We start from the raw sequence: 27909 nt of genomic DNA, 5'->3' as shown, positions 1-27909 counted from the left end.
CATTCACCCCCATAAAACTTCACCCCCTACGCATCCTGTTAAACAGCTATCCTAATTCCACTGCCTCCTCTTTCATTTGGGACGGCTTCTCGCAGGGTTTCAGAATCCCAGTACTTACTCCACCGTTAACCGGCGACCCGCCGAACCAAAAGTCCGTCCGCGATAGACCGGATATAGCAATTAGAAAAATTAATAAGGAGATTGACGCGGGTCGGGTGGCGGGCCCATTTAAGACACCTCCCATACCCGACCTCCACATCTCCCCCCTAGGCATGGTACCGAAAAAGACCCCAGGCGAATTCAGGCTTATACACAACCTATCTTTCCCAGTTGGTAAATCTGTCAATGATGGCATCCCACAGGACCTTTGCACGGTGAAATACGCATCCTTTGACCAGGCTGTTAAGCTGGTTAGGCAATTCGGTAAAGGGGCACTGCTAGCCAAATGCGATATTGAATCGGCATTTCGGCTTCTGCCGGTTCACCCTCACGACTACAAATGGTTAGGTTTCAAGTTCGAGGGTGCGTTTTTCATTGACAAAGCCATGCCGATGGGTTGCTCTGTTGCATGTTCAGCCTTCGAGGCCTTCAGCACATTCTTGGACTGGGCCCTTCGCTTTAAAACAGGCTTAGCAGGTGTCACGCATTACCTCGATGATTTCCTTTTCGTGGGAGGGGCCAATAATGGGGAGTGTGCGAGGCTTATGAAAGCCTTTGCTTCCCTTACGCGAGAGCTTGGGGTGCCACTCGCAGCTGAGAAAACTGAAGGACCAGTAGTTCGCTTAACGTACCTAGGCATAGAATTGGACACCGTGGCCCAAGCATCACGCTTACCATTGGATAAACTGACCGCTCTTAAGGAATTAATCTTACAACTGATTCCTCTTAGAAAAGTAACGCTTAAACAGATTCAATCTTTGCTCGGGCATCTCAATTTCGCGTGCAGGGTAGTATCGCCAGGTCGCCCCTTCTGCCGCCGCTTGGCTAGACTTACCGTAAGTTTGAAGCGCCCATACCATAGGGTCCGATTACCCAAGGGAGTTAAGGGCGACCTCAAGAATTGGCTGACCTTTTTGGATCACTTCAACGGAGTGTCACTTTGGCAGGACAACCTGACCTTACGTTCAGACTTCCAGGTACAATCTGACGCAGCCGGGTCCCTGGGTTTCGGAGTTTACTTTAAGGGCAGGTGGTGCGCTCAGCCTTGGCCCGCCAGCTGGCATGCCTCGGGGGTCACACGGGATTTAACTTTCTTGGAGTTTTTCCCAATTGTCGTAGCGGTGCACTTGTGGGCCAGGGAATTCAGAAATCGCAGGGTCTGCTTCCGGACTGATAATCAAGCGGTGGTCAGCGTGATGTCCAGACAATCATCCCGCTCCACGAGAGTCTCGGCCCTTCTGCGGGCCTTCGTGCTGCGCAGTCTTGAACTGAACTTGCAATTCACCGCCAAATTCGTTCCGGGGGTTAATAATGATATCGCCGACGCGTTGTCTCGTTTCCAGATGGACCGCTTCCGCTTGCTGGCACCGGAGGCGCAGCAGTGTCCAGAGCCGTTCCCGGAATCCCTATGGAACCTTGGGAGCGAGAAATCTTGAAGGGAGTATTCGCATCGGTTGCCCCCTCCACTATGAGCTCGTACAAACGCGTTTGGGCAGAATTTTCTAAATTCAGAAATAAGGGTCCCTCCACATCACCTTTGGGCCCCCCCACCGAGAAGGAGGTTATGCGATATGTGGTTCACCTGAGGGAATTGGGCCGTGCGCCCAAGACTCTTAACATACATACGGCAGCGATCTCCTTTTTCTGTAAATCCCTGTACTCCATCGACCCTTGCGATAACTTCCACTTGCGAAGGGCCATGGAAGGTTGGCGTAGGCTACAGCCACCAGCCGGCGACCCCAGGAGGCCCATTACATTTGACCTTCTGTGCAAGATCCACACCCAATTGACGTCCCTTTGCTGGTCTCCTTACGAGGCGAGCTTGTTCTCCGCGGCCTTCTCCCTAGCGTACTTCGGGGCCCTTAGAGTCGGAGAGGTAGTATGTGAGGACCATCCAGATGGGTCCTCCCGTGGTATCAGAATGCAGGATGTAACGTTATCTAGCTCGGTGGCAGTAGTGCACATCCGCCACTCTAAAACGGATCAGCGGGGATTGGGGGCCACCATTCGCCTCCCAGCAGCAGGTGGCCAAGGCCCTTGTCCAGTAAGGGACCTCAGGCACTTCCTATATCAGAGGCCGGCTGGCACAGATCCTCTCTTGGTCCACCAGGACAGCTCTAAGCTCACGCGCTCCCAGTTCACACGGGTGTTACGCAAGGCCCTCGCGCTGTGCGGCGTTGACCCGAGCCAGTTCTCTGCCCACTCCTTTCGTATTGGTGCAGCAACCTCCGCAATGCACTTGGGCCTTTCAGCGGAAAGGATTCAAGAAATAGGAAGGTGGAAGTCGAATGCTTATAGAAGTTACCTGCGCCCTACCTTGTAGCCGCAAACCATTACCGTTCCTCAGTCGGCCATCAACTGATCCCCTGTTTGTCACTGTTTCCTTACAGGTGGGCGCCGCATCAATGTGTGGATTGCGGGTCACAGCATTGTGCATTGGGCCAAACAAAGGGCTATGGAAACCGGTCTTGGGAGTGATCTCGGCCTCCCAAGAAACGTTAAAATATCGTGGATTGCCAGGCGCGGTATGCGCTGGGAAGAACTCCTGCCTGCGGTCTTGGAAAGGGCTGCTTCAGTCGGGCCCCCTCATGCGCTGGTCATACAGCTGGGGGAGAATGATTTGGCGTATCGAAACGCAGTGGAACTGAAATGGAATATCTTTGAGGACTTGCTTCTTTTCCGGGGATGACGCTGATGTGGTCCGCCTTGTTGCAGAGGCGCGTTTGGCGTGAGGGACTCTGCCCGAAGGCATTGAACAGAACCAGAAGGCTATTGAATTCATTTGTATTGCGCAGGGTTCTGGGTTTGAAGGGGCAGATAATTTCCCACCCTGAGATAGTACGCACTGAAGCAGCCCTTTATCGTAACGACGGAATACACCTTTCACCCTGGGGGAATGACATTTGGTTGGCCGACATAATTAGGGGGTTAGAGCATTGGTTGCGGGTGTGAGGGTATTGGCGGCGAGCCTTTGGGGCTCGATTGGCGGTTAGGCATTGGAAAGCTGCATAGATAAAGAATGGGGGGGCAGATTGCGTCATCCTCTGCCCAAATTTGGAGATTTAATCCCGTTAAAGGGGTTCCGGGGGCGGTAGCTTTGTCCTGGGCCTGCGGAGGTCAGGGCCTTAGAGCACCCCCCAACGGTGGCCACAGGAGGTGTCTCAGTAGATACATATCACTGGGCTCCTTTCTGGTGGTTAATTTCTCCCAGACTGTAACACACGGGTTGCAGTCAGATATAGTCGGTTAGGGTCCAATGCCTAAGCCAATACCGCTCAACATCCTTAACCAATAAAGTTGTGGCCTTTTCACCCACTTAAACTTAATTCACTGTGTCCTGTGCTTTATTTCCGGGGAGGGAGGGACATCGCCACACAAAACCACTTCCGCATTTCACGGAGGTGGTGTTGTGGGCGTGGCCCGGCCCGACCCTCGCGAGAGGGCTGTAGCTCAGGCCTCTCGCGAGATTAAAGTTCCCGCCTCCGTCATACCCCAGCCGCCCAATAGGGCCGGCCGGGAGGCGGGCCCTCATCGGTGTTTAAATCTAGACGGAGGCGGGAATTCTGCCTCTCTTCGCCCCAGCACCGCAAGCGTGCGGATCACCCACCCACCCGCCCTCTAGGCTAGGCAGTTAGGTAGGCAGGCCGGCGCTGCTATGGAATTAGTCGGTCGCCTCGGTTGGCCGTGGGGCCGGGTAGGATTTTTTCCACTTGGATTAGCCAATCTGGTTTTTTCGCCTACCTCATAGCATGTCGTCACAACTTGGTTTTGGCGGTTAGGCATTGGAAAGCTGCATAGATAAAGAATGGGGGGGCAGATTGCGTCATCCTCTGCCCAAATTTGGAGATTTAATCCCGTTAAAGGGGTTCCGGGGGCGGTAGCTTTGTCCTGGGCCTGCGGAGGTCAGGGCCTTAGAGCACCCCCCAACGGTGGCCACAGGAGGTGTCTCAGTAGATACATATCACTGGGCTCCTTTCTGGTGGTTAATTTCTCCCAGACTGTAACACACGGGTTGCAGTCAGATATAGTCGGTTAGGGTCCAATGCCTAAGCCAATACCGCTCAACATCCTTAACCAATAAAGTTGTGGCCTTTTCACCCACTTAAACTTAATTCACTGTGTCCTGTGCTTTATTTCCGGGGAGGGAGGGACATCGCCACACAACTACCAAATTTGTAACAAAGCCAACATGAAGATAAATTTTATTTGCTCTTTGTTGCCATTGCCATCTCCTTTCCTGTTCCTTCTGTGGTTTCCTGGACTCCACAGAAATTAAGATTGTAAAGTGACCTGACTTTACACCTTACCCTATACACAGCCATGTACATTGATGGTGTTGTATAAATAATAATGATTTAAAAACTAATGGTAATAATGGGTTCCCTCTTTCCAAACATCCCTGGAATCTTTTACAATCCCCATGCCACTTCACAGACTCTGCAAATGACTCTATTTCTGGAAACTGATCTAAGCACACAGCTATCACAGTCAAAATAAGCCACAAACATTCCCTCTTTCTGGACAATTCTGGATTCCAAGACCTCCTCCCAGTTATGCACAGATCTCTTAGAGCTATAATTGTAAAATCCATAATAAAATGGGAAGGATAATCTAAAGCCCCTTTGGTCCAGCAATAAGCATACAAACTCATCCTAGATTAAATGACACAACTGTGTTGATTTGGGAAAGAGGAAGGTGCTAAAGGGACCATGAAACACGTTAAGGATATTAAATCCATTGCAAATCTGTATCATTTGCACTCTTTTGTATCTGCTTTGAACAAAAGAAGCCATCCTATACTGAGACAGACCTTTTGTCCATGTATCTCAATACTGTCTGGTGGACAGTGGAACTCCACGATTTCAGGCAAGAATCTCTCCAGATCCTACCTGGAGATGCAGGGGATCGAATCTGGGACCTCCTGCATGCAAAGCAGAAGCTCTACCACTGAGCTACACTTCTAAGAAATTGGCTCAATGGTGGCTCAGATACCTGCTGACATATCATGCTTCCCTCCTCCTCTTGGCAAGGGTTTCTGAGCAGCATGCCATGTCCTCGTCCTGATTAGATAGGAAAGAGATCGACAAGAAAGGTTTGATGCCTCAAAGACTGTGTGGTTGGGATTTGAACATAGGAACATAAGGAGCTGCTTTATACTGTGTTTGCATAGCATCATTCCATCTAGCAAAGTGATGTCTACACTGACCAGTAGCAACTTTGAAGGTCATGGGTCTCTCTCAGATCTACTTGGAGATGTCCAGAACTGAATCAGGGACCTTCTGTATGCAAAAAAAAAAAAATGCTCTGCCACTGATCTATGGTCTTTCCCCTTGACAGAATGTGGGGTGCTCATAGAGTGCCCTATTGGCAATCCTTCACTGCTTAGCCCAGGGCTCATTGAGATGCAAGCCAAGCCACAATGGCTGTTCACTGAGCCTCCTCCTTCTCAAAGGACCTTCCTTCCTATCTCTCCCCAAAACTCCCAACAAACTGTTTGTGGAGCTACGGTATTCTTCAGCTCACAGCTGCTCAAAAGCAAATGCCTCTATCCTTTTCCAGGGGGCTGGCAACATGAGAAGCATGTCAACTGGAAGGGAAATCTGGAAAGGACAAGTGGGGCTGATGCATGTCCTACTGCCACACAGCCCCCCCAACCCACCCCTGATGCCCGCCCCAGCATGCAGAAATATAAGAGACAACAAACTGAAGCAATAGTTGGAAGGGAGAGGAGATCAGCAGGATGGGGAGGGAAGGAGAGAGCAGAGGTAGCAACCAACTGATCTAGGATAAGTATTCCCTTGGCTCCTCCAATCAGTATTTCAGCCAGATTCCAAAGAAGAAACTTATCCTTCACTGCAGTTAAGACATAAAAGAGAGACATAAAAGAGTAACCCAGAGTAGACCTCAACATTGACTGGGGGAGATCTGGATTCAACTTTGTGCTTCACCATGAACTCACTGTGTGGTCTTCAGGCAAGTATCTCTCTGTCATCTTTGTTGGCCTTAGATCTCCAACGTATCCAAAACAGGGATAGACATTACCTACCACAATAGGATCGAAGGGAGGATTGCAAAGTATTCTGTACACGGAAATGTGCAATATAAATTAGCATGAAGGGCAATAAGGAAATGGACAGATTTTGGCCGGTGTGCATGTGTGTACACATATATATAGGTATATCTGAATGGCTGGGTTGCTCTTCCAATTCCTCAGACTTCCTCCATTGAGATCATGGCTTCCAAGCCACCCTGTTTGGAACCGACGGCTACATTGAGGTTATGGTGGTGAATGCTGGATCTGTGTGGACACACAGAAGCTTATTCCATTGGTGGGATCCAGGGGGTTGTGCCGAGGCTGTCCTCTCCCCATATGCCTTTCCCTTGTATGGTTCACGTAGATGACCGTTCGGGACCTTGGCAACATTCCCAGGACTCTGGTTCATTCACTATTATTTTTTATATATGTATAAAAAAACTGAAACAGGTAAATAAGGGGAGCAGGAATACTATATCCATTCTTGTTTCCTTGTGGTCTAGTGGCTATTTTCTGTTTCTGGTTTGTTTAGTTTTTTACCCGTAGGTGATGAAATCCTTTCGAACGGTATATGTTCCAATAACGAAAAACGAAACACATGTGAAAGAATCAGCAAACTGGGGCTTGTTTGGAACAGCATCTGTCCCCAAATGCTGAAAGTAGAAGTCAGGGCTGGGTGGGGGGCAATACGAAGGTGGTTGGGGGTCAGTAAAAGGAAGTTCCTCCAAGGGGGCATCACTCTGGATCAGAGCCCAGTCTTTGCCAGTTCTGCACCAGGGGACGGAGCCCACAAAGTGCAGCTACAGATCAGGCACAGTCTCGCCAGTTTTTAAATTTAATTTAAATTTTTTTGGCAGGATTATCTCTTAGCGTTCCCAAGTGGGTTGAGCTCCAACCAGCAACTAGAACCAAAAGAGCGCAGTAGGATTCACAGTTCCACACCTTGAGTTAAAAGATCCTGTTTTCCCTTTTTCTTTTTTTCTTTTGTTCCTTTTTAATACTGTAGGTTCTTTTTCCTCCCTCGGTCTCTCCTTTTTTTCTTATAACGCCTTACATTTTCCTGTAATGGCAGCTTCTGGTGGGAGGTGAATATATCTTTCTCTCTATATATATTATCTCTAGATATATATATATATATTTGTAAGCCAAGCTGCTTTACAGGTGGGTTGTCAGGACCTTTCTGTTTGAAGTTGTAATTGTCTTTTTATTTGTTCAGTGTTGTACGTGTAGCAGGCACTTGAGTTTATATGAATATGTTGGCTTGAGGTCAAGGGAGAGGTAGGGAGGGGAGAAGAAGGGCAGAGCAACAGTGTTGGAGGAAAGGGACCGCTGCTAGCCAAGGATGTCCAGGTAGATTGGTGTGGCTTTGCCCAGGGCGTGAAGGATCTTGTAGATTTCCTTGATGTTCAGCCGCTGCTGAGGTTCCCTCTGCCAGCAGCCCAGCATGATGTCGTAAACCTCCTTGGGGCAAACTCGAGGACGCTCCAAGACTCGGCCTTGGGTGATGCACTCGATGACCTGCAATGCATAACAGAAGAGATGAAAACTCACATACACCCTGAACCATCTTTTAAAGTTTACCCATCTGGGATGAGCATGTGTGTAATTTAATCATTTTACAATTATTAACATGGGACGCGGGTGGTGCTGTGGGTTAAACCACAGAGCCTCTTGCTGATCAGAAGGTCGGTGGTTCGAATCCCTGTGACGGGGTGAGCTTCTGTTGCTCGGTCCCTGTTCCTGCCAACCTAGCAGTTCGAAAGCACATCAAAGTGCAAGTAGATAAACAGGTACCACTCTGGCGGGAAGGTAAACAGCGTTTCTGTGTGCTGCTCTAGTTCGCCAGAAGCAGCTTGTTCATGCTGGCCACTTGACCTGGAAGCTGTATACCGGCTCCCTCGGCCAATAACATGAGGTGAGCGCCACAACCCCAGAGTCGTCTGCGACTGGGATCCCTTTACCTTTACAATGATTAACAACAATAAACAAAACTGCACCAGAATTCTTTTTTTTTTTTACTTCGAATCATAATATTCTGCAAAAAATGACAATGGTTCTTCTAAAATAATCTCAAAACCTCAATGTCTTAAGGCGAGGTCCACTCGCCCCACCCGATGTGTTTCTGCTAACATTAGGGAGAATTCTCTGAATGTGTCCACTGCTGGATTTTAACCTCGGTTTGACTAGCTCATATTATAATATCTGGCTTTCTCTTACGCTGGCGGGGTTATAGGGTACAAGGAACACACTGGCATAGGGGATTTAACTACATACGCAAGTTCTGTAAGTTCAGGCTGTAACAGGAATTAGCAGTATTATTGGCAAACATGTCATCCTGGACCCTAAGTTACGTCTTTTACCCTCTTTTGATGGTGCTAATGCCAAACCTATTTGTCAACAATTAATTTTACGTCTGCTGGTTGTTGCTCATTAAATAATATCTCAAGGATGGAAGAGCACTTCTTGTTACTCTTTGGACTTATCATTTTAAAAAGTAAAGTTTATTATTGTCATCTCTGAAAAACTGACCCGTAAGATACATGCTGCCAGGGGCACTGTGGACCCCTCAGAATTGGAATCTGCTTGGGGGCTATCTCATGGTTAGCACATTCCTACCAAACATGGTTTTATCTGGCAACGTTGATGAATACTTGCCATATCTTCTATCAATGTGAAACTTGTATCCCGCCAGGTAATAAATGTTATGCTATTCATTCTTTTCTCTTTTTTAAAGCTTTTTTTTTATCGTGTATTTTTATTCTCCTTGCCTTTATGACTGTTTTTATGAAGCATTTTAGTTTGCTGCTTTGTTTATTTAAAAAAAGAAAGAAAAACCTGCTCAAATTAGCTTTTGTGGGAGGTAAGTATTCTCTTGACAATATTGTACAGGGGCCACCTGCTTCTCCAGAATTTATTCCTATATTCACTTGCCATTCTTGCTCCTAGATAAGATAACTGGGGTGGGGGTGGGATTTGTCAGGCAGCTGTTATAACTGGTTGCCCCCTCTCCCTTGTCTGAAGCTCAGGAGCAGCATTGCAGTGGCATCCCAATGACCTGACATGCACTGCCAATAGCATAGCAGCAGATCTCAAACAATGCATTGAAGGCAGCCAAACCCAGCGAGGGCGGTCCCCAGAGCTTATTGCTTCTGAATAGTAATGGGCACTGCCACACATCCAAACAGATAGTTATCATTCCGATGTTTGCATATAAATAGCAAAAGGGTATAGAGAGATTAAGAAGCTCTGTGGAACAGAAAGGGAAGAGAGAGGGGTGATGAAAACATGGCAGGCAAACAAAGCTATGCCAAGAGTGGTGGTGGCTACAGGGAGAGGTGATGGCTCCAGCCCTGCTGTTGGACAGCAGGTACAATGTTCCAGGGAAATTTCACCTTCCATGAAATGTGAAGTAACCACACTTAGCTGCTTATACTGAATCAGGCCATTGGTCCATCTATCTCAGTATTATCTACAGTAGCTGGCAGTGACTTGCCAGGGTTTCAAGCTGAAGTTTCTCCCCTCCACCCTGCCCACAGCCTTACTTGGACATGCTCGAGATTGAACCTGATACAGGCATGTCATTATGGAGGCCAATGCTTTTTGCCCCAACACAGGAAGCTGCCTTATTCCAAGTCAGACCATTGGTCCACATAGCTTCATATTGTCCCCACTGACTGGCAGCAACAGCTTTCCAAGGTTTCAGGCAGGAGACATTCCCAGCCCTATCTGAGGATGCTGGGGACTGAAAAACAGATGTTGTACCCTTGAGCTATGGTCCTTGAGCCAGATCATTAGTCCATCTAACTCAGTACTGTGTACACTGACTGGCAGCAGCTTTCCAGGGTTCTGGGCATTGTTCTCTCCCAACCACACCAGGAGATGTCAGGGACTGCGCCCAGGGGACCTTCTGCATGTAAAGGAGATGATTTTCCACTGTTCTTCTAACATTCTAAGCTATGTCCCTACCCACAAGATCTGTAGGTTTTTCAAGAGCATCCCTCGCAGTCAAACTTAAAAAGCAAACCTTGAAAATATCCAAAGAGAAAATAGTTGATTTTTATTTTAAATTCTGAATTGTTTCCAAATAACACACTTACATCATTTCTTCCCTCAGCTGCACCTAAGGCCAGCTTTTCTGGAAACAGGATTGGATATTCCTCCTGCCAAACTCACACATCAAACCTAGGCCAAGTGTATCCCACAAATGCATGTGTGTGTGTGTGTGTGTGTGTGTGTGTGTGTGTGTTGTGTGTGTGATATGTTAAATGACAGTAACAGGCAGCACTGAGAGCATAGAAGGACCTGCATTAGGCATAGAAAGAAATGCCTGCAAATTATTCTCTGTCTACAAATTAAGGAATGTTTATCTGGAAAGCAGAAAATGCACACCTACTTATTTATTTTTTTCATTTTAAGGCAGAGCTGAAAATCTAATGGGTACACAGAAGGACAAATATAAGCAAATTTCCATTCCTCACACCTCAGTCAATTTTGCATCTCACACCACATGAGTTGCATCTTCTGCTAAGCCTTACAAGATATTCCTGCAGATACCTCTAAATGTAGTCTAGCAGGTATCTCTTAACAGGTTTTTCTCTCCTTCCATAATTCCCCACAAGGCTATTTTATTTCCCTGTGGTTCTAACTGGAAGGATGCTGAAACCCAGGACTATGGGGGAAGGGGGTGGATTGGGGAAACTTGCTTGCTTGCCACCTGCTCAACTGCTACATAGATTTCCTACAATTTTCATTGGTCTCTGCCTATCCAAGCTTTTGGATAGTGGAATGCAACCTTGTCTCCCTTGGCTGTTTCAATGCATCTGGACCAGCTGGGAGAGCATGAGACTCTTAATCTCAGGATTGTGGGTTCAAGCCCTACACTTCCTGCAGTTGATATTAAGTACCCTTGCCATGCCAGGAGATTGTTTCTGTGTGTCCCCCCCCCACACCCACCCACTGCCACATGCCCAATACCTCTGTGTTTGACAGCTGGAACCACGGCTGCTTCCCGTATGTGAAGATTTCCCAGAGGATCACCCCAAAACTCCAGACGTCACTCTCTGTCGTGAATTTGCGGTACATGATGCTCTCAGGAGGCATCCAACGGATGGGGAGCATGGTATGACCTCCAACCTGCAGGATGGAGCAAAAGACACAACAAGACTTTGGTTATTAGAACTGTAAGAGAATAGACCACAGTCAAGTTCAGCTTTGGGATCATTGAATGCTATATACACACATACACAAATTGAACACTGGTAACTCTGGGAGAATGTCTCAGCTGTGATCTTTCTTTCCAATATGCTAGCTTATTATAGCAAGGGAGGTTTTGACAATATCCTGAGCAGAGATGGGAGAGGTCTCCCAAAGCTGTCTTGGATTAAATGTGGAAATAAACTAGAGAGAAATGTGGATGATCTAGGGTCATTTTCCCCAAGCTAACACAGAAAACGACCCACTTCTATACCATTTAAATCTCCACCTATTCAGTGTAAGGGAGGATCGTTGTTCTATTATTCTGAACAGGGGGAGATATGAAAAGGCTACAGGGGCAAAACATGAGAGGGTGGCATCTCCACTCTTGGCTTTTGCAGTTCTGAAGGCCTAGAACAGGCGTAGGCAACCTTGGCTCCTCAGATGTTTTGGAACTACAACTCCCAAGAGCCCTGGCCACTGGCCCTGTTAGTTAGGGGTCATGGGAGTTGTAGTTCCAAAACATCTGGAGAGCCAAGGTTGCCTATGCCTGGCCTAGAACATGGGTAGGCAAACTAAGGTGCCCGGGGCCGGATCCGGCCCAATCACCTTTTAAATCTGGCACGTGGACAGTCCAGTAATCAGCGTGTTTTTACATGAGCAGAATGTGCCTTTTTATTTAAAATGCACCTCTGGGTTATTTGTGGGGTCAGCCTGGTGTTTTTACATGAGTAGAATGTGTGCTTTTATTTAAAATGCATCTCTGGGTTATTTGTGGGACATAGGAATTTCTTTCTTTTTCTTTCTTTTTCAAAATATAGTCTGCCCCCCCCCACAAGGTCTGAGGGACAGTGGAGCGGTCCCCTGCTGAAAAGGTTTGCTGACCCCTGGCCTAGAAACTTTTGTGAGCTTTTAACATAAATTAATAACACTCAGATTCAGTGGAATCTTAGCAACACGTTCTGCACCTTTCCTTTCTCGCGCTTCCACTGATTCTTGGCATGGATGCAGCTTGATGACGAGACATAGAAATCTGAAAAGGCATTTGGATTTCCTGCTTAAAATCACTTACTTTTTAAAGCACAAGCCACTTTTCCTATTATGCCTATTATGGCTATTTTTGTGCTAGTCTTTTTCTCTTTTGGCTTGCTCTCTTTTTATAAAGTCTATAAAATGGCATCAATCCACTTGAAGTCATGGTATGTGCACACGAGTAACTTGCAGCTGCAGTCTTTGGAAGACGAGCCGGCCCTTACATATACTATGGTAATGGGAGCATAACAAGGGAGATTAAAAGACTCGGTGCTTCTGAAGCACTGGTGTTTGCCCAGCTCTTGAAACATCTGCATCATGGCTCCAGCCCTCTTGGGGATTGCAGGAGAGGGGGAGGGAATAGTTCTGGGACCAGTTTCCTCCCTCTTTTTAAAAAGTTATTTCTGCGCACCAAGTGGATGCATAAAAGCAGAGGGGGAAACAGCCTGGATTTATGTGTACAAAATGAGCAAAGTCTAGGAAAGATTTTGAAGGCCTGCCCTTGGGATTCAAAGAGAGGTTGCAGAATAGCATGGGCTGAGCTAAGGAAGGCCCTGTCTTAAATTCCTTATTTAAAAATAGGGATGTAAAGAGGCATCATTTTCTTCCCAGCCCTTTATTCATGTCGCACAGCGCTGTTTCCATTCCGCTACAGCTAGGTCTTTTGCAAAAAAAAAAAAAAAAAGGGCCTTATTCATCCTTGTCAGGGGAACTCCTTACAAGGACCCTCCCCCAGTCATCCTGACCAGTACTTCACCCAGCGACAGCACTAGCAGCGGGTCAGGAGGTGGGAATGAGGAATGGAGTGGGGTGGAGAGAGGGCTCTCAGACGCGTCAGAGCCACGGCACCGACCCAGCTGGCCAGAGAGGGAAGGGCAGCACAGCGAGGTGCCGGAGCCTCTGCAACGCTCCAGCCAGAGGATGGGAGAAGGAACGCAGCCCCTTCCAGCACCTGAATTGAGACGCGTGCCCACACACAGGGCTAGGGGGAGGCGCTTTGGGGTGCCCAGGCTTTTATGCTGGTCCTAGACATGAAGGAAGCCATTGCCAGGTTCTGAATCGGACTAGGCAGTCATGTTTTCTGATATCTCTGCACTGTAAATAATATGCACATTAAACTCTGAAAGAAAGAGTGGACTGGAGCATCTTTACTCAAGAGTAGCCGCAACAATCCCCTGACAATCCTGTGATGAAATTACAAAACTTTCAAAATTAATTAATTAAATTCCACCCGATTCATTTAAATGGAAAGGAAACACAATGCAAATGAGAGGACAAAATTCTGTATCGTTTACAGCAGCAAATACCAGTTGTAGTTGCTGGGTTAATTTCCATTCACAGCATCAAAAGGGAACATCAGCCATTTTTGCCCCCCATTTCTCTTTCTGTCGGAATTTTCCAACATCCTTGTTAGAGAACAACATTTCCCCACCTGGCCAACAGGAAAAGAAGAATCTGATCAGCACTTTTTTTTGGTCAAGACTAGGCTATGTCCATAGAGCAGGACCTCTGAAGTTCTGAGTATTAAACTGAGATTTACAGTGAATTGATGAATAGACTGCTTAAGACCCCTGGCTTATCAACTGCTATGGACTAAATGACAACTACTGAAGGAAACATCTGAGTAAACAGAAAGCAGCTGAAACATTCACAGCTATATATTGTGGTCACTACTGGACTGTGCTACAGAGTTTGGGCTCTGCTGCTAAGCTATACAATTAACAAGAGCTGAGAAGTGATTTATATAATGCGCTTCTTTTTTAAAAAGTGGAAAATAAGCACTGAATATTGGATGGGTTTAGCACTTTGGCTGATTAATTTCATAAGGGGACCGGAGCAATATTATGCAATCTAAATGTGCAGCGTGCAACACTTCCCTTATAGCGCATTACATTCTGCATAGTCATGAGTTACGCTTAATGTTTTGGATTATGTTTACAGATGAATCACAAGGACATCGAAATCATTTGAAATGGAATTTGTGCATTCTGCACTTTCTTTAATAGAACTCATAAGCCATGCAGAGGCAATATTAATTCTGGGGATAATCAAACACATGGAAGAGGAATCCTGTAAGCAAGCCCTGATACCCTATGTCACACATCAGCCAGGTCATCTGCAGAGAATTGTGGAAGTGAAGACCTACAAGCTTACCATTTATTAGGGGTGGGCAATTCTGTCTGTTTCAGTTTCTCCCCCTTTCTCATTTTCCTCAGGCTTAAATTTAGTTCTCCATCATTTCCACACCAGTGTACAATAATTTTCAATAATTTTCTTATTGGTTTTCATAACAAAATACAACTAGACAACTAAACATAATCACACACATACATATAATTTTTGCCAGCTGCCAGGTCTTTTATCCTACCCATGTCTTTATAATACCTATTGCCCTTTTAGTTTCTCGATCTCCTGTGTTATTTCAGCAGGGTTGTATGGAACCATCCTTACATTGCAATGTCATCTTCTCGAAACTAGTGTACACTTTTTAAAGTACTCATGACAATTCATCAGCATGTTCGTGTTTTTCTTCTTCTAATATACATGTTATTTTCATGGGTGCCTTGGCAGAAAGGCAGTATATAAAAGCAATAAATAAACAAAACAAATACATGCATTTCATGAACGCAAATCACCTTCCCCCGATGGAATGTCTTCTTTTGTGTATATGTGTGTGTGTGTGTGTGTGTGTGTGTGTGTGTGTGTGTATGTATGTATATATATATATATTCACTAACATATACATTTGTATGCACATCCAACCTACGATATGCAGGTTTGTAGACATTACTTGGCTGGAGAACTGCATTGAAAAATGTGGAAAAGGGCAAATTTTGAAGGATGGTAGTGTTTCAAGCCACATATAATTTAGGAAAGTGTTGGCTTTTCCAGTGCAAACTGAATCAAATTTGTCCTACATCCTTACTGCTTGCACAGCCTTCATTCAGGGGAATCCCAGTACTAAAAGTGGGATGGAATGATTCATAGAAAGTCATTCATAAATAGAAATGAATAAATAAATACAAATGTAAAATGTTTGGGTTCCATTTTTCTCTCACACTGGAACCACCCCACATCTTTCAAAACTTTCCCGGTTCCTTTCTCTCCCCTTCTCCCACTTCAGTAAATGGGAGAACCAGACGACTTGTGAAAGCCAGGAGTGGGGCCAACAGAGCTGACCCCACTTCTTCCTCTGTATAGTTAATTAACAATTATCCTTGCCCTCAAAGGTATCTGCGCAGGGCTTTCAAAGTAGGTTCATATCATACTTCTTTAAAGACATGTTTGTTTCCGATTGGGAAATTAGTCACCGTTTTGAGAAAGGTAGAAGTGATTCATTGGGACACATGAAATTAATCAAGTTGCAGTGAGTTATGTGCAACTAATGAATCAAGATCATTGCATTCCTACTGGAAGATAAACAGAATCGCATTGTGGGAACCAGCAATGGGAAATGACAGCAGCAAAGCAGGGATGAGAAACAGTTATCTAGAAGGAATTGTGACATCTGCCGATGAGGCAAGTTTAGTTAACAGCGTACAGAATTACACCAGATAAAAAAGAAAAGAAAACAGGACACATGGGTCAGAGGGTGGAGTCTGAGACAAGGAGCCTCATATCTACTCATAAAGGCTCTCCATGAGATTTAGAACCCTTGCAAAACCAGAGTCCTGAACAGGAAAAACACGTTCTCCTATCAGGGAGAGCGAGGGTTGCGGCAGGGCCAAAAGATATTCCTCTGGGTGGGGGAGGGTCTAGTGTATGTAAGAGTATGTGTGATTGGGGGCTTTTTGGTTGCTGGGGGGGAAGTATGTTGCCATTTTTGATTGACAGGAGGTGCCCATTATATTCTCAGTGTCTTGCAGTCCAGTTTCACTTTTGCAAAGTGTTTGAATCTCCCTCCCGCCCGCCACTTTTTCTGAAGGTTTAGCCTGACATTGCTTTGCCTCTCATGGGGTCGCCTTTTGCAGGGGCCCAGTAGGAATTTTGCCATTTGGCTGATTGGCTGTTGACATTTGGTTTTTGCCTACTGCTTAGCAAATCGTCACAACTTGTTAGGTTGGCGGTTAGGCATTGGTTAATAATTCCTGGTTGGTGGAGGGGTATGGTATGGAGATACCTACCCCTCAATAAAATGCTCCTCATAGAAGTATTCCGTTAAAGGAATCCTGGGGCTATGGCTCTAGTCCGTACACCCCCGCAACGGTGCGGGGGCTAGGGCCATTACAGAGCACGGGCCTTAGGCATAGCTGCCAAGTTATCCCTTTTTTACAGGGATTTTCCCTTATGCTGAATAGGCTTCCTCGCGAGAAAAGGGAAAACTTGGTAGCTATGGCCTTAAGGAACATTTCTGGTCGAGGGGAGAGTGCCTGGACACAGCTACCTCCTCTCCCACGAGGTGTTTACTTGACTTCCCTATATGGATAGGGAAGTCGGAGCTGGTCCTGTCCCAAGCGGGGGACAGAAAATTAACCAATGTCTCTAAGCCAACACTCAACAAATACACATACTCATATCACCTACAGATATTAAGAGGGGGATGACAAATTGGGGCATTGCTGCTGCATCTAGTATAACACAGACAATGAGCAGCTATTTATTTAAAGAAACTCAATTCATCGAGATTAGCAGTACCTGTTTGAATACAGCTGATCGATATGTTGCAACAAAAGGAGAACATCAAGGGATGAAACTGAGAATGGGTTGGCTATATACTCAATACTGAGCAAAAGATTATTATTTTTGTTAGAGCCTTGCAAACATTGTAATAGATTTTGATGCAGGGGAAATTATTTTAGGAGGTGATATGAATACGGTCATAGATAATACGCTAGACTGAACTGGAAGAAATAGAAAACCACGAAAATTATTGAACACATAACTTAAGAAAGGAATAAGATATTCTCCGCTTTGAGAGATACGGAGATGCCAGGATTTAGAAGTGTGTGTGTGTGTGTGTGTGTAGAGGGAAGACTATCCATTTTCCTTCAGTGCAAGAAGCAATAATTCTAGAGATAAGTATGTTTGAGTAAGTGCATAAATCAAGTCATTTGCATACTTACAAAAAAAACCACATGTGATTGAAAGAACACTGGTAATATAGACCTTCATAAAGTCTACATTAATGTGGTTTACTGCAAGGAAATAATACATTGCTGTTTTAGGGCAATAAGGTTTACATTACAATCTTATACATGTCTGATAGAAGTGAAACCCAATAGTAATGTGACGGAGGGAAAGGATCCTATTTCCTTTCATACAAAGTTATTCCCATCAGAGGGAGGTACTTAAATAGGGCTTTAGAGATGCAGTTTTTTCATCTCAGTGAATCATAGGATCATAGAATTGTAGAGTTGGAAGAGACTCTGAAGGTCATCTAGTCAAACCCCCTGCAATGCAAGAATCACAACTATAGCATCCATGACACGTGGTCATCCAACTTCTGCCTAAAACGACCAAGGAGAGTGCACCACCTCCTGAGAGTCTGTTCCACTGTTGAGCAGCTCTTACTGTCAGAAAGTTCTTCCTGACTTTTAGTCAGGTTATCTTTTCTTGTAACTTGAATCCATTGGTCCGGGTCTTACCCTCCCAAGCAGAAGAAAACAAGCTTGCTCCAGCTTCCACATGGTAGCCCTTTAGATATCTGAAGATGGCTCTCCTACCTCCTCTAAGTCCGACTAAGCCTCAGGAAGAGCTGCATTACAGCATTATCGCTGTATGGATTGCCATTTTTGCACAACAGAACAATAAAACTGGGACAATCCCCTCCTCTCCCCTGCTGAAACATTTATATAAAAAGTTACAGGATTTCAATATTAATTTCTGAGGCATGCACCGGTTGGAAACTAAGCAGCATGTCTTCCCTGAAAACGTTTGCAGGTGCAAACAGTATTGATCGCACATAACTGCCCCAATACCATCACGTGCACAAATCACCCTGAATGCATTATAAGGAAGAAGTTTTGAGGGGACCCTAGTGAGTTCATAGCAGGTGTGAGATTTGGAGCAGGGAATTCCTGACCTCAGTCTCTTACCTGCTTTGCCAAGCCAGTTCCAGAAAGTAAAGCTCAGACCTTTCTTCTCCCCCCAAAACTGCTTGGCTAAGGCAGGCAACCTGCTGGCAATCAATGTGAGCTGGATGTTATGGGAGCTGTGGCCAAGGAGGAAGATAAATCTGCTTGTCCTGGCTGAAATACATTTGGAGCACCGGAGGATTCTTTCAAGAACAGCATAATCCGCTGAGCACAAATTTCCATGCCTGCATGCAGCACCTGGAGTCACCAGGAGCAGCACGCATTGCCAAAGGCGCTGGAATAAAACTGTGCAGAGCTTAACAAGCCTCAGTATGAAAACAGCCTTTGTTTTCCCCTCTTTTGTAGAGGAATTTACATTTCACGTCCTTGGCTCTAGAGAGAATCATTATGTATTTTCTGTACATGGGAAGCTGAGCATTCGCACTAGTCAATCAATCAATCTGGAGTACAGGTATGCTGAGAGGGAGAGGGAGAAGCGGCAGGTTCTTGCGGTAACAGGGATGGGAGAGGATGAGGAGTGGGGACCTGAATGCAAAATGATTGGGAAATGGTATTTGTTCTTTATCGATGCCATGCCATGCTCAACTTATCTTGCTGGTATTAAAATTAGCACCAGGGCCGTGTCAAAAAACCTGTCCTGCAATTTCTCAAAGGGTTTCCTCTTCTGCGAAAGAGGCTTCCATCTTTCTGCCTCATTCTCAGGGCAGTCAAGGATTCCTTCAGAATTTCAATGGGTGTGCGTTTAGACCAAGTTTCTCATTATATGGCTGCCAAGGGTGGTGTTAATCTGGTGATCCAACCAACATCAGTGTGCACCGTGCCAAATCCTTGTCAATACACTGACAATTAGGTAAATGATTCAAAGATTAGCAATTGGATATGAAGGGCATAGGTACTAATAAGTAGCATAGACAAAACAGCCCAATCAAAGTAAATAACATAATTGCTAACTCCCTCCAGGCCACTGCTAATCCAGTGATCCAAGCAACATTAGTGCACACCACGCCAAATCCTGGCCTTCTTACAATTCATTGGCCTGATTCAGCTTTCTGTGTTTAAATACTTTATTTTTAATCATAAGCCCTCTCGAAGACTTCATGGTCGAATTTCAGTAAGAACATAATAAGAGCTTGCTGGATCAGGTCAATGACCCATCCAGTCTCACAATGGCCAACCAGATGCTTCTGGGAAACCCACAAGTAGGATTTGAGCACAAGATCAATCTTCCCTTATATGATTTTCCAGCAATTGGTGTTCAGAAGTGCTACAGCCTCTGATTAAAGAGGCAGAACATAGCAATCCTAGCTAGTAGCCATTGATATCTCTAACCTCCATGAATTTATCCTATCCTCTCTGAAAGCCATCCAAGTTGGTGATCATCACTGCCTCCTGTGGGAGGTTGTTCAAAGAACTTTCTTTTCTCTGTCCTGAATCCTCCAACAATTCAACTTTATTGGATGCTCATGAGTTCTAGTTTTATGAGGGGGGGGGGAAGCTTTTCCTCATCTGCTTTCTTGGTTCCACGCCTAATTCTATAAGCTTCCACCATGTCACCTCTTACTCATCTTTCTCTAATAAGGCCCCAAATAAAAAGCATTTGAAAAATATTTGAAACATCTTTGAAATAAAACAAACACTGGCCTCTTAGGCCACCTGATTCCACCTGAGCTGGCGACCCTCCATTTGTCTGCAGCACAGAATAAAGTAGAGCACTAGTTCCTTTCACAATTTGCCACCTAGGGCTCAAATAACACACATAGCTCTTATGAATTCCTCCTCTTTGTTTGAAAAACAACTTGACATTTCTAGCCCAAAATTGGGAAGAAGACAAAGTCCATGCCAGAGAGGAACGGCAAACCAAGCTGTTGGACTATGCCAAAATGGCAAAACTGACTGGAAGGCTCAGGAACCAAGAAGACCAAAACTTCAATAAACAATGGGAATTTTTAATAATTTATCTAGGAGACCACTATAAGCAGATGAAAATATTGGCAGGATTTTAATAACACTTGTAATGTAGTGAATATTATGGACAATATGGAAAGATACAAGATATGGATTATGGAATAATATGCAGTTGAGAGGGTGTACAATAGGACCCATGGAGGGGAAGATGAGAAATCCAGAGATTTGGAGAAATCTCAAAATATGGTTATGTAATTTGGATTGTTATAAATTTATATTTGTAAAACCAAATACAAATTATTACAAAAGAAAACAACTTGACATTAATATGTACATAGTTGTGTACATTAATTGCATATTCTGATATGCAAATGTAGATTAATTGCATATTCTCCATTTTACATACACCTATCACAAAATGCCGTCCCCATTCCCCAAAATGTGCTGGTGTCTCCATCATGCATATGGATGCTACTGTTTTGTGTAGATGAGGACCAGCAGTGGGAGAACTGAGTTTTCTATTCATATCAAGGAATGTATCCATATTTGTTATTCCAGTGGGGGCTAATTTTCTGTAAGCACTATTCAATCATATTTGCCCTCCTTTCCCCAATTACATAGTTGTGTGTGTGTGTGCGTGCGTGCACACACACACACACACACACACACACGACATTTCTTGGATTTGTCAGACTTTCCTCAGATAGTCTCTCTGCTCCAACACACTCTTTATCACCCACTGCTTAGCATACAGTTTCTGCAGCTGCTAACGTGATCATAATACATATTTCTTTGATAGTTACATCTTGAGTGAAATCAAGCAAAGTTCCTTTAATGTATTTCCTTAGGCTATGAGCTGTAACTCCATAAATAAGAACAGAAGGAGATTCCTGCTGGATCATACCAATGGCCCAGCTAGTACAGCCATCATTAATAATAGCGTAGTAGCCACTGATTTATTCTCTGAATTTATCTAATCTCTTCCTAAAGCTATCCAAGATGGTGATCATGACTAGATCCAGTAGCAGATGACGTGGTGGAAGATGGTGATACGTGAAGGTACCATTGAATATTTGAGGGCTCTGAATCCCTCATCTCTCTCACACAATGCAGTTGAGGAATGGGTGAGAAAGAATGCTTTTTAACATCTACATGAAGCCGCTGGGAGAGATCATCAGGGGGTTTGGGCTGGGTGTCCATCAATATGCAGATGATACCCAGCTCTACCTCTCTTTTAAATTGGAACCAGTGAAGGCAGTGAAGGTCTTGTGTGAGTGCCTGGAGGCGGATGGAGGATGGATGGCGGCTAATGGATTGAGGTTGAATCCTGACAAGACAGAAGTACTGTTCTTGGAGGACAGGGGGCGGGCTGGTATGGAGGACTCCCTGGTCCTGAATGGGGTAACTGTGCCCCTGAAGGACCAGGTGCGCAGCCTGGGAGTCATTTTGGACTCACAGCTGTCCATGGAGGCGAAGATCAATTCTGTGTCCAGGGCAGCTGTCTACCAACTCCATCTGGTACACAGGCTGAAACCCTACCTGCCCGCAGACTGTCTCGCAAGAGTGGTGCATGCTCTGGTTATCTCTTGGACTACTGCATGCACTCTACATGGGGCTAACTTTGAAGGTGACCCGGAAACTACAACTAATCCAGAATGCAGCAGCTAGACTGGTGACTGGGAGCAGCCACTGAGACCACATAACACCGGTTCTAAAAGACCTACATTGGCTCCCAGTATGTTTCCGAGTACAATACAAAGTGTTGCTGCTGACCTTTAAAGGCTTAAATGGCCTCGGTCCAGTATACCTGAAGGAGTGTCTCCACCCCCATAATTCTGCCCGGACACTGAGGTCCAGCGCTGAGCAGGGCCGTCGTAAGCATGCCCAGCGCCATGGCGCCATGGTGCAACGGATCCCTCCAGCGCCCCCGGCCCCGTTTCCCAGCGCGGCAGGCGGGCGCCACTGCACTGCGCCACCCAGCCTGCCGTAGGGCCGGCCCTGGGCCAGGGGGCACTGCCTGCCCCCTGTTGCGATGCCTCTGTGCACGGTGGAGGCAGGCCCAGGCCTACGCGCCTCCGGAGAGCGGCCTGAAGCCGCTGAACAGCGGAGGCGCACCTGGGGCAGCCTCAGCCGCGCCTCTCAGCAGGCACAGCAGCGCCCCTGGTGGCCTGGCACCCCGTGCCACCCAGGGTGGGTCTAGAGCCGGCCCTAGCGCAGAGGGCCTCCTGGCGGTTCCCTCGTTGCGAGAAGTAAAGCTACAGGGAACCAGGCAGAGGCCCTTCTCGGTAGTGGTGCCCATCTTGTGGAACGCCCTCCCATCAGATGTCAAAGAGATAAACAACTACCTGACATTTAGAAGACATCTGAAGGCAGCCCTGTTTAGGGAAGTTTTTAATGTGTGACATTTTAATGTATTTTTAATCTTTGTTGGAAGCTGCCCAGAGCTGGGGAAACCCAGCCAGATGGGCGGGGTACAAATATATAATTATTATTATCATTAACATTAACATTATCACTATCATTATTAAAGTTTGAGTACACTGAAAATGGAGGGACATTGAAAGGCAAAAAGTGGCTGGTTTGACCAATAGCAGAGGTTGGAGTGGGAAGGACCAGGAAGTGGTGAGGTTGGCATCTTGCTAACACACCAGCAGAAGCACCAGATTGGCTTTTCCTGTGCGTCTATGGCATGTTGACACCTCTCTTGTCCACCCTCCCAGGAAGTAGCAGTGAGGTCAGGTTAGAGGGAGAACCACATTTCCCTATCCAATTTCTCCACATAATTTGTTTATGATTTTCTATTAGATCAATAACCACATCAGAATATCTGGATACTTTAGAAAGCCCCCAGGATGGATGTTGATACAGCATTAACTACAGTGCTCACAGTCCTCGTTCTAGGTTTGCTTCTTGACTCACTTTAAGGCATCGAGGTTGAGCTCCTAGTCTGATGAAAACAGGCCTCACAAGCATGAAGGCAGCACAAACTCAAAATAATATTGATTTGCTTTTGAACAAGAATACCAAGGTCTCCTGAGGACACATCAGGGTTCTGTAAAATAGGAGAGTTCTCGGCCTTTTAATTTGGACGGCATCACTAATCCCAAAACTCCAAACCTGCCAAGTCCCAAGGCAAGTCTGAGGGAAGGACTCAAATGATTTTGACATGAGAGGAACATAGGGGAAATACACAGTAAGTAAAAAAGGGAAGGTGTGAGGCAGATTTGCTCAAGGAAGACATAGGCCACATTCACACCATACATTTAAAGAAGTTTGATACCACTTTAAATGGTCATGGCTTCACCTTAAGAATTTGGAAAGCTATAGTTTGCTAAGGCTGTTGAAAATTGTTGTTGTTGTTTAGTCATGTCTGACTCTTCATGACCCCATGGACGAGAGCACAGCAGGCACACCTGTCTTCCACTGCCTCCCGCAGTTTGGTCAAACTCATGTTGGTAGCTTCGAGAACACTGTCTAACCATCTCATCCTCTGTCATCCCCTTCTCCTAGTGCCTTCAATCTTTCCCAACATCAGGGTCCTTTTCAGGGAGTTTTCTCTTCTCTTCTCATGAGGTGGCCAAAGTATTGGAACCTCAGCTTCAGGATTTGTCCTTCCAGTGAGCACTCAGGGCTGATTTCCTTCAGAATGGAGAGGTTTGATCTTCTTGCAGTCCATGGGACTCTCAAGAGTCTGCTTCAGCACCATAATGCAAAAGCATCAATTCTTCAGCGATCAGCCTTCTTTATGGTCCAAGAAGGATTGATTGTTAAACCAGTCTGAGAATTGTAGTTTTGTGAAGGGAAAAGGGGTCATCTTTGGGGAAAGCAGCAATAGTGCTTTAAATGTATCATATGAATGTGGCCACAATGTGGCTGAAAGATTTTGTTTGTCTTTCCTAGAGATGCACATTTTGACTTGCTCCAACTCTTGATGCTAAGGCACAGAATTGTAATTGGGAGGACCCCCCCCTTTATTTTTTAAAATGTATGGTTCATTTAGCAATCTGCTTGGTTTATGACCCATAATTCTGAAATCAACTTGAATTTAGCAGTGCTAATTTGCAAGAGGGGACCCTGTCCTTCCCTCCACCTCCTTCCTCTCTGCTCTGTTAGGTTTGTTTTTATCCTATGGTTTTGAGCAATCCTAATGAGCCATTAAGAAGCTGCCAATTACCTATGCAAATGAAGAGATGCAGGGGTTGTTGCTGGAAGTGAAAGTCTGCTACCTCAAAAGAGCCTGAGATAAATCACTTTGGCTCAGCAAGACACTTACACCCAAGAGCCCTTTCTCACATGTGCTGTTTAGAAATGCCGACAATAACATAGAGGGTGGTTTATATGTTCTTAGTACAATTTTCTGGGGAGAGGAGAGGGAATGCGTGGGAAATTCAATAGAGTTCTGGCCCAATTTGCAGTGATGGCTGGGGCCCATTGTGAGTGGTAGGACAGAAGGCAGGGAGCCCCGAAACTAGCTGGAGCGAGCACCAATAACATGGGGAGACAACTTATTCTTGCTTTATCTCCACCCTCCTCCCTTATAGGTTCTGCAAGGGCAACACTAAGACTAAGGAAGAGGAGGAAGCTGACAGCCAGAGCCAAACTCTTGACTGGACATAAATAAGAAGGCAGGTAGGTGGGGTCTGGCTGAGATTAGAGTGAGATTGGTGAGGCAGAGGCACCACAGTTCAAGAAGGATACTGACAAGCTGGAACGTGTCCAGAAGAGGGCAACCAAAATGGTTAAAGGCCTGGAAACGATGCCTAGGGGCTTAGGGGGCTGGGTATGTTTAGCCTGGAGAAGAGAAGGTTAAGGGGTGATATGATAGCCATGTTCAAACATATAAAAGGATGCCATATAGAGGAGGGAGAAAGGTTGTTTTCTGCTGCTCCAGAGAAGCGGACACGGAGCAATGGATTCAAACTACAAGAAAGAAGATTCCACCTAAACGTCAGGAAGAACTTCCTGACAGTAAGAGCTGTTCGGCAGTGGAATTTGCTACCAAGGAGTGTGGTGGAGTCTCCTTCTTTGGAGGTCTTTAAGCAGAGGTTTGACAGGCATATGTCAAGAATGCTTTGATTGTGTTTCCTGCTTGGCAGGGGGTTGGACTGGATGGCCCTTGTGGTCTCTTCTTCCAACTCTATGATTCTATAATTCTATGATTCTATGCCCAAACAGATTGGCGTCCATTGCTAACTTTAACAACTGCTGAGGTGACTCAGTATAGACAGCCACAACATTCAGATGTGCCTGAAACAAAATTTGAAAGAAATAGAAGTTGTTCTACAGAGAACTAAATTTGCCATAACACAGCATCATCAGGCTGCTGAGAGGAAAGACAATAGCAGTCTGGGACCCTGCAACACTTGGAAGCCATTCTCCTTGGCATAGCATAAAGGAATATCACTGCCTTCCCTTGCTAAGGAGCCACCAGTGCCTTTGGGACAACAGCAGCCATTTCACCATTTCCCTTCTTCATCTCATTCCCATTTGCATGCCCAACACTGACACATCTCAGACTTGAGGATGGGAGATGATGATCGCTGTGCTTCAGAGCGATTGCAAGCATCAATAACAATAGTGATCAGTAGCTTTCTCTATAGAATAAAAATGTAAGAATGACATCGTACACACCCTGCTGGAAGATCGGTAGTGCCACATCACAAACCTGGATTAACGATGTAGTTGGGGCAGGGCAGGGGAGAAAAATAGAAGGCAGATTGCACAACAGCAGCGGCCATGGCATAGGAGTGAGAAAGGAGAGACACTGAGAGGGGGAAAGTGGCAGCAGAATATATAGACATATATAGACAGAATATGACATTTTGATCGTTTCTGTATAACATTTGCTGTTCTTCTGAATTCACAAAATGCAAATTCCAACAGCTTTATACAGATGGTGTTGTTCGTTCATCACAAGCCATGGCCTCCGAGATTGTCCATGGCCTTTCTCTCAGTTTGGCCGCTTCAAATATCCGACCAGATCTGCTTCTAAATAGGAGTATACATGAATTAAACAACCCTCCTCCCTTTTTAAAAAGTCCTCTGGACGCCACATAATCAGTTCTGCTGCTGCCTTGGCATTAATCATAATAATATTCAAAATTCATTAGACTTGATTGTTTTGAAATCTATTTTCTATTAATATCAGATTCACAAAGAATGGATTGGGCAGCTGAGTGAAAGACAAAAGCAAGCATTAGCCCTGAAACCCGCCTGGTCCCTTGATTGTATTCTCTCCCCATGCCCCAACACACACACACACACACACACACACACACACACTGACACTGGTGATGAGTCCTGAGGGTTTCACCACACTGACATCTACCGGTATTGGGCCATACTATGGAACACTGAACTAGCAATTGGATAGTCACAAGACACAAGAAAAAAACCATGAGAATAAGAGCACATTTGCTGGGTCTGATCATGGTTGATCTGATCAGGCATCCTGCTTCCAGCAGCGACCAGCCTAGATGTCTCTGGAAACTGAGAAGCGGACCATGAAGCTAATACATGACCCATGGGGTTTTCCCCTGCCTCTGGTCTTCAGGTCCATGGCTGTTCCATTCAGCTATTGGTCCATTTATAGAAGTGAACTGTGACTCCAAGATCCAGGGAGATTCATTGCACCCATCTCCTGGATTGAAGAGGCAAGGCTCAAATCAATGGGTTTCAATGAGCAACAATTTTACTGCAGGACTATGCTCTGGATTCATCTGAAGCCTAAATCCCAAATGAAATTAGGCCTCTTTGGAGGGATCTGGGCTTTGCTTGAGTCAGGCTGAGACAGCTCCAGATCATTACAGGGTGGGTTGTGTTTTCCGGGGCAATCTGGGGTGTTGGGGCGCAGTATGGAGAGGGAGGTGTGGATGGAATTTGGGTATTTAGATTAAGATAATTTTACCACTTCACACCATCTGTGAGATTGCATTCCAGAGCGGTTTAACTACAAATCCCTCTTCACATGAAACTCTGAGAACTGTAGCTCTGCGAGGGAAATCGTAGCTCTGTGGGTGTCCAAACAACTCTCAGCACCCATAACAATATAGAACTCCCAGAATTATTTGTGGAAAGCCATGGCTGTTTATAGTGGGATCCTTAAGTGCTTTAAATGTATGGTGTGAATGTGGCCTATTGCACAATGGTCTGGGCAGGCACACAATAAAATCTACTGTGAGCATTGTCAAGAACTTGCTGCATGCTGCTCTACAAACTTTGACAGTTCTCTCTCCTTCTCACTGCTCTGACAAGGTGAGAGTCCCTTTATGATGGATGGATGGTCCTCATTAAATCAATGCCGCCTCATCTAAACCTACCAGACTGGCATTTAGTCAATCTCTTGTGAACCAACATGGAATGGTTCCACAATTGTGCATTTCCAAGGGCTTTGTCCAGTCAACTTCAATATTCTGGGCAACAACACTTTTACCACTTCCCTTGAGATCAGCAGTCTTTCATTCCCGTGCAACACATGGCAAGCAGGTTATCACTGTGGAAATGTCAAAGAAACACTGAGTGAGTTGAAACCAAAGTGGTTTCTGACTCTTA

General features: G+C 45.5%; 1 protein-coding gene across 3 annotated transcripts in view; it reads right to left on the bottom strand.

Moving 5' to 3' along the window:
- Nucleotides 1-6344: 6344 nt before the first annotated feature.
- The window catches only part of NTRK3 (neurotrophic receptor tyrosine kinase 3), a 406625-nt gene continuing 385060 nt past the window's right edge, over nt 6345-27909 (bottom strand). For 2 of the 3 annotated variants that reach the window (XM_060282684.2, XM_060282685.2), the window contains exons 17-18: nt 11168-11326; nt 7391-7711 (exon numbers count right to left, since the gene is read on the bottom strand). In XM_060282684.2, coding sequence (XP_060138667.2) covers nt 7526-7711; nt 11168-11326 — 345 coding nt within the window. In that variant the 3' untranslated portion in view covers nt 7391-7525. Of the gene's footprint in view, nt 7712-11167; nt 11327-27909 lie in introns of all 3 variants that reach the window. The other variant, XM_035131834.3, reaches the window with a different exon arrangement.

Source organism: Zootoca vivipara, chromosome 13 (assembly GCF_965207765.1).
Source record: "Zootoca vivipara chromosome 13, rZooViv2.hap1.1, whole genome shotgun sequence".
NCBI classification, from domain to species: Eukaryota; Metazoa; Chordata; class Lepidosauria; order Squamata; family Lacertidae; genus Zootoca; species Zootoca vivipara.
This window is presented reverse-complemented; position numbering and strand designations above follow the sequence as displayed.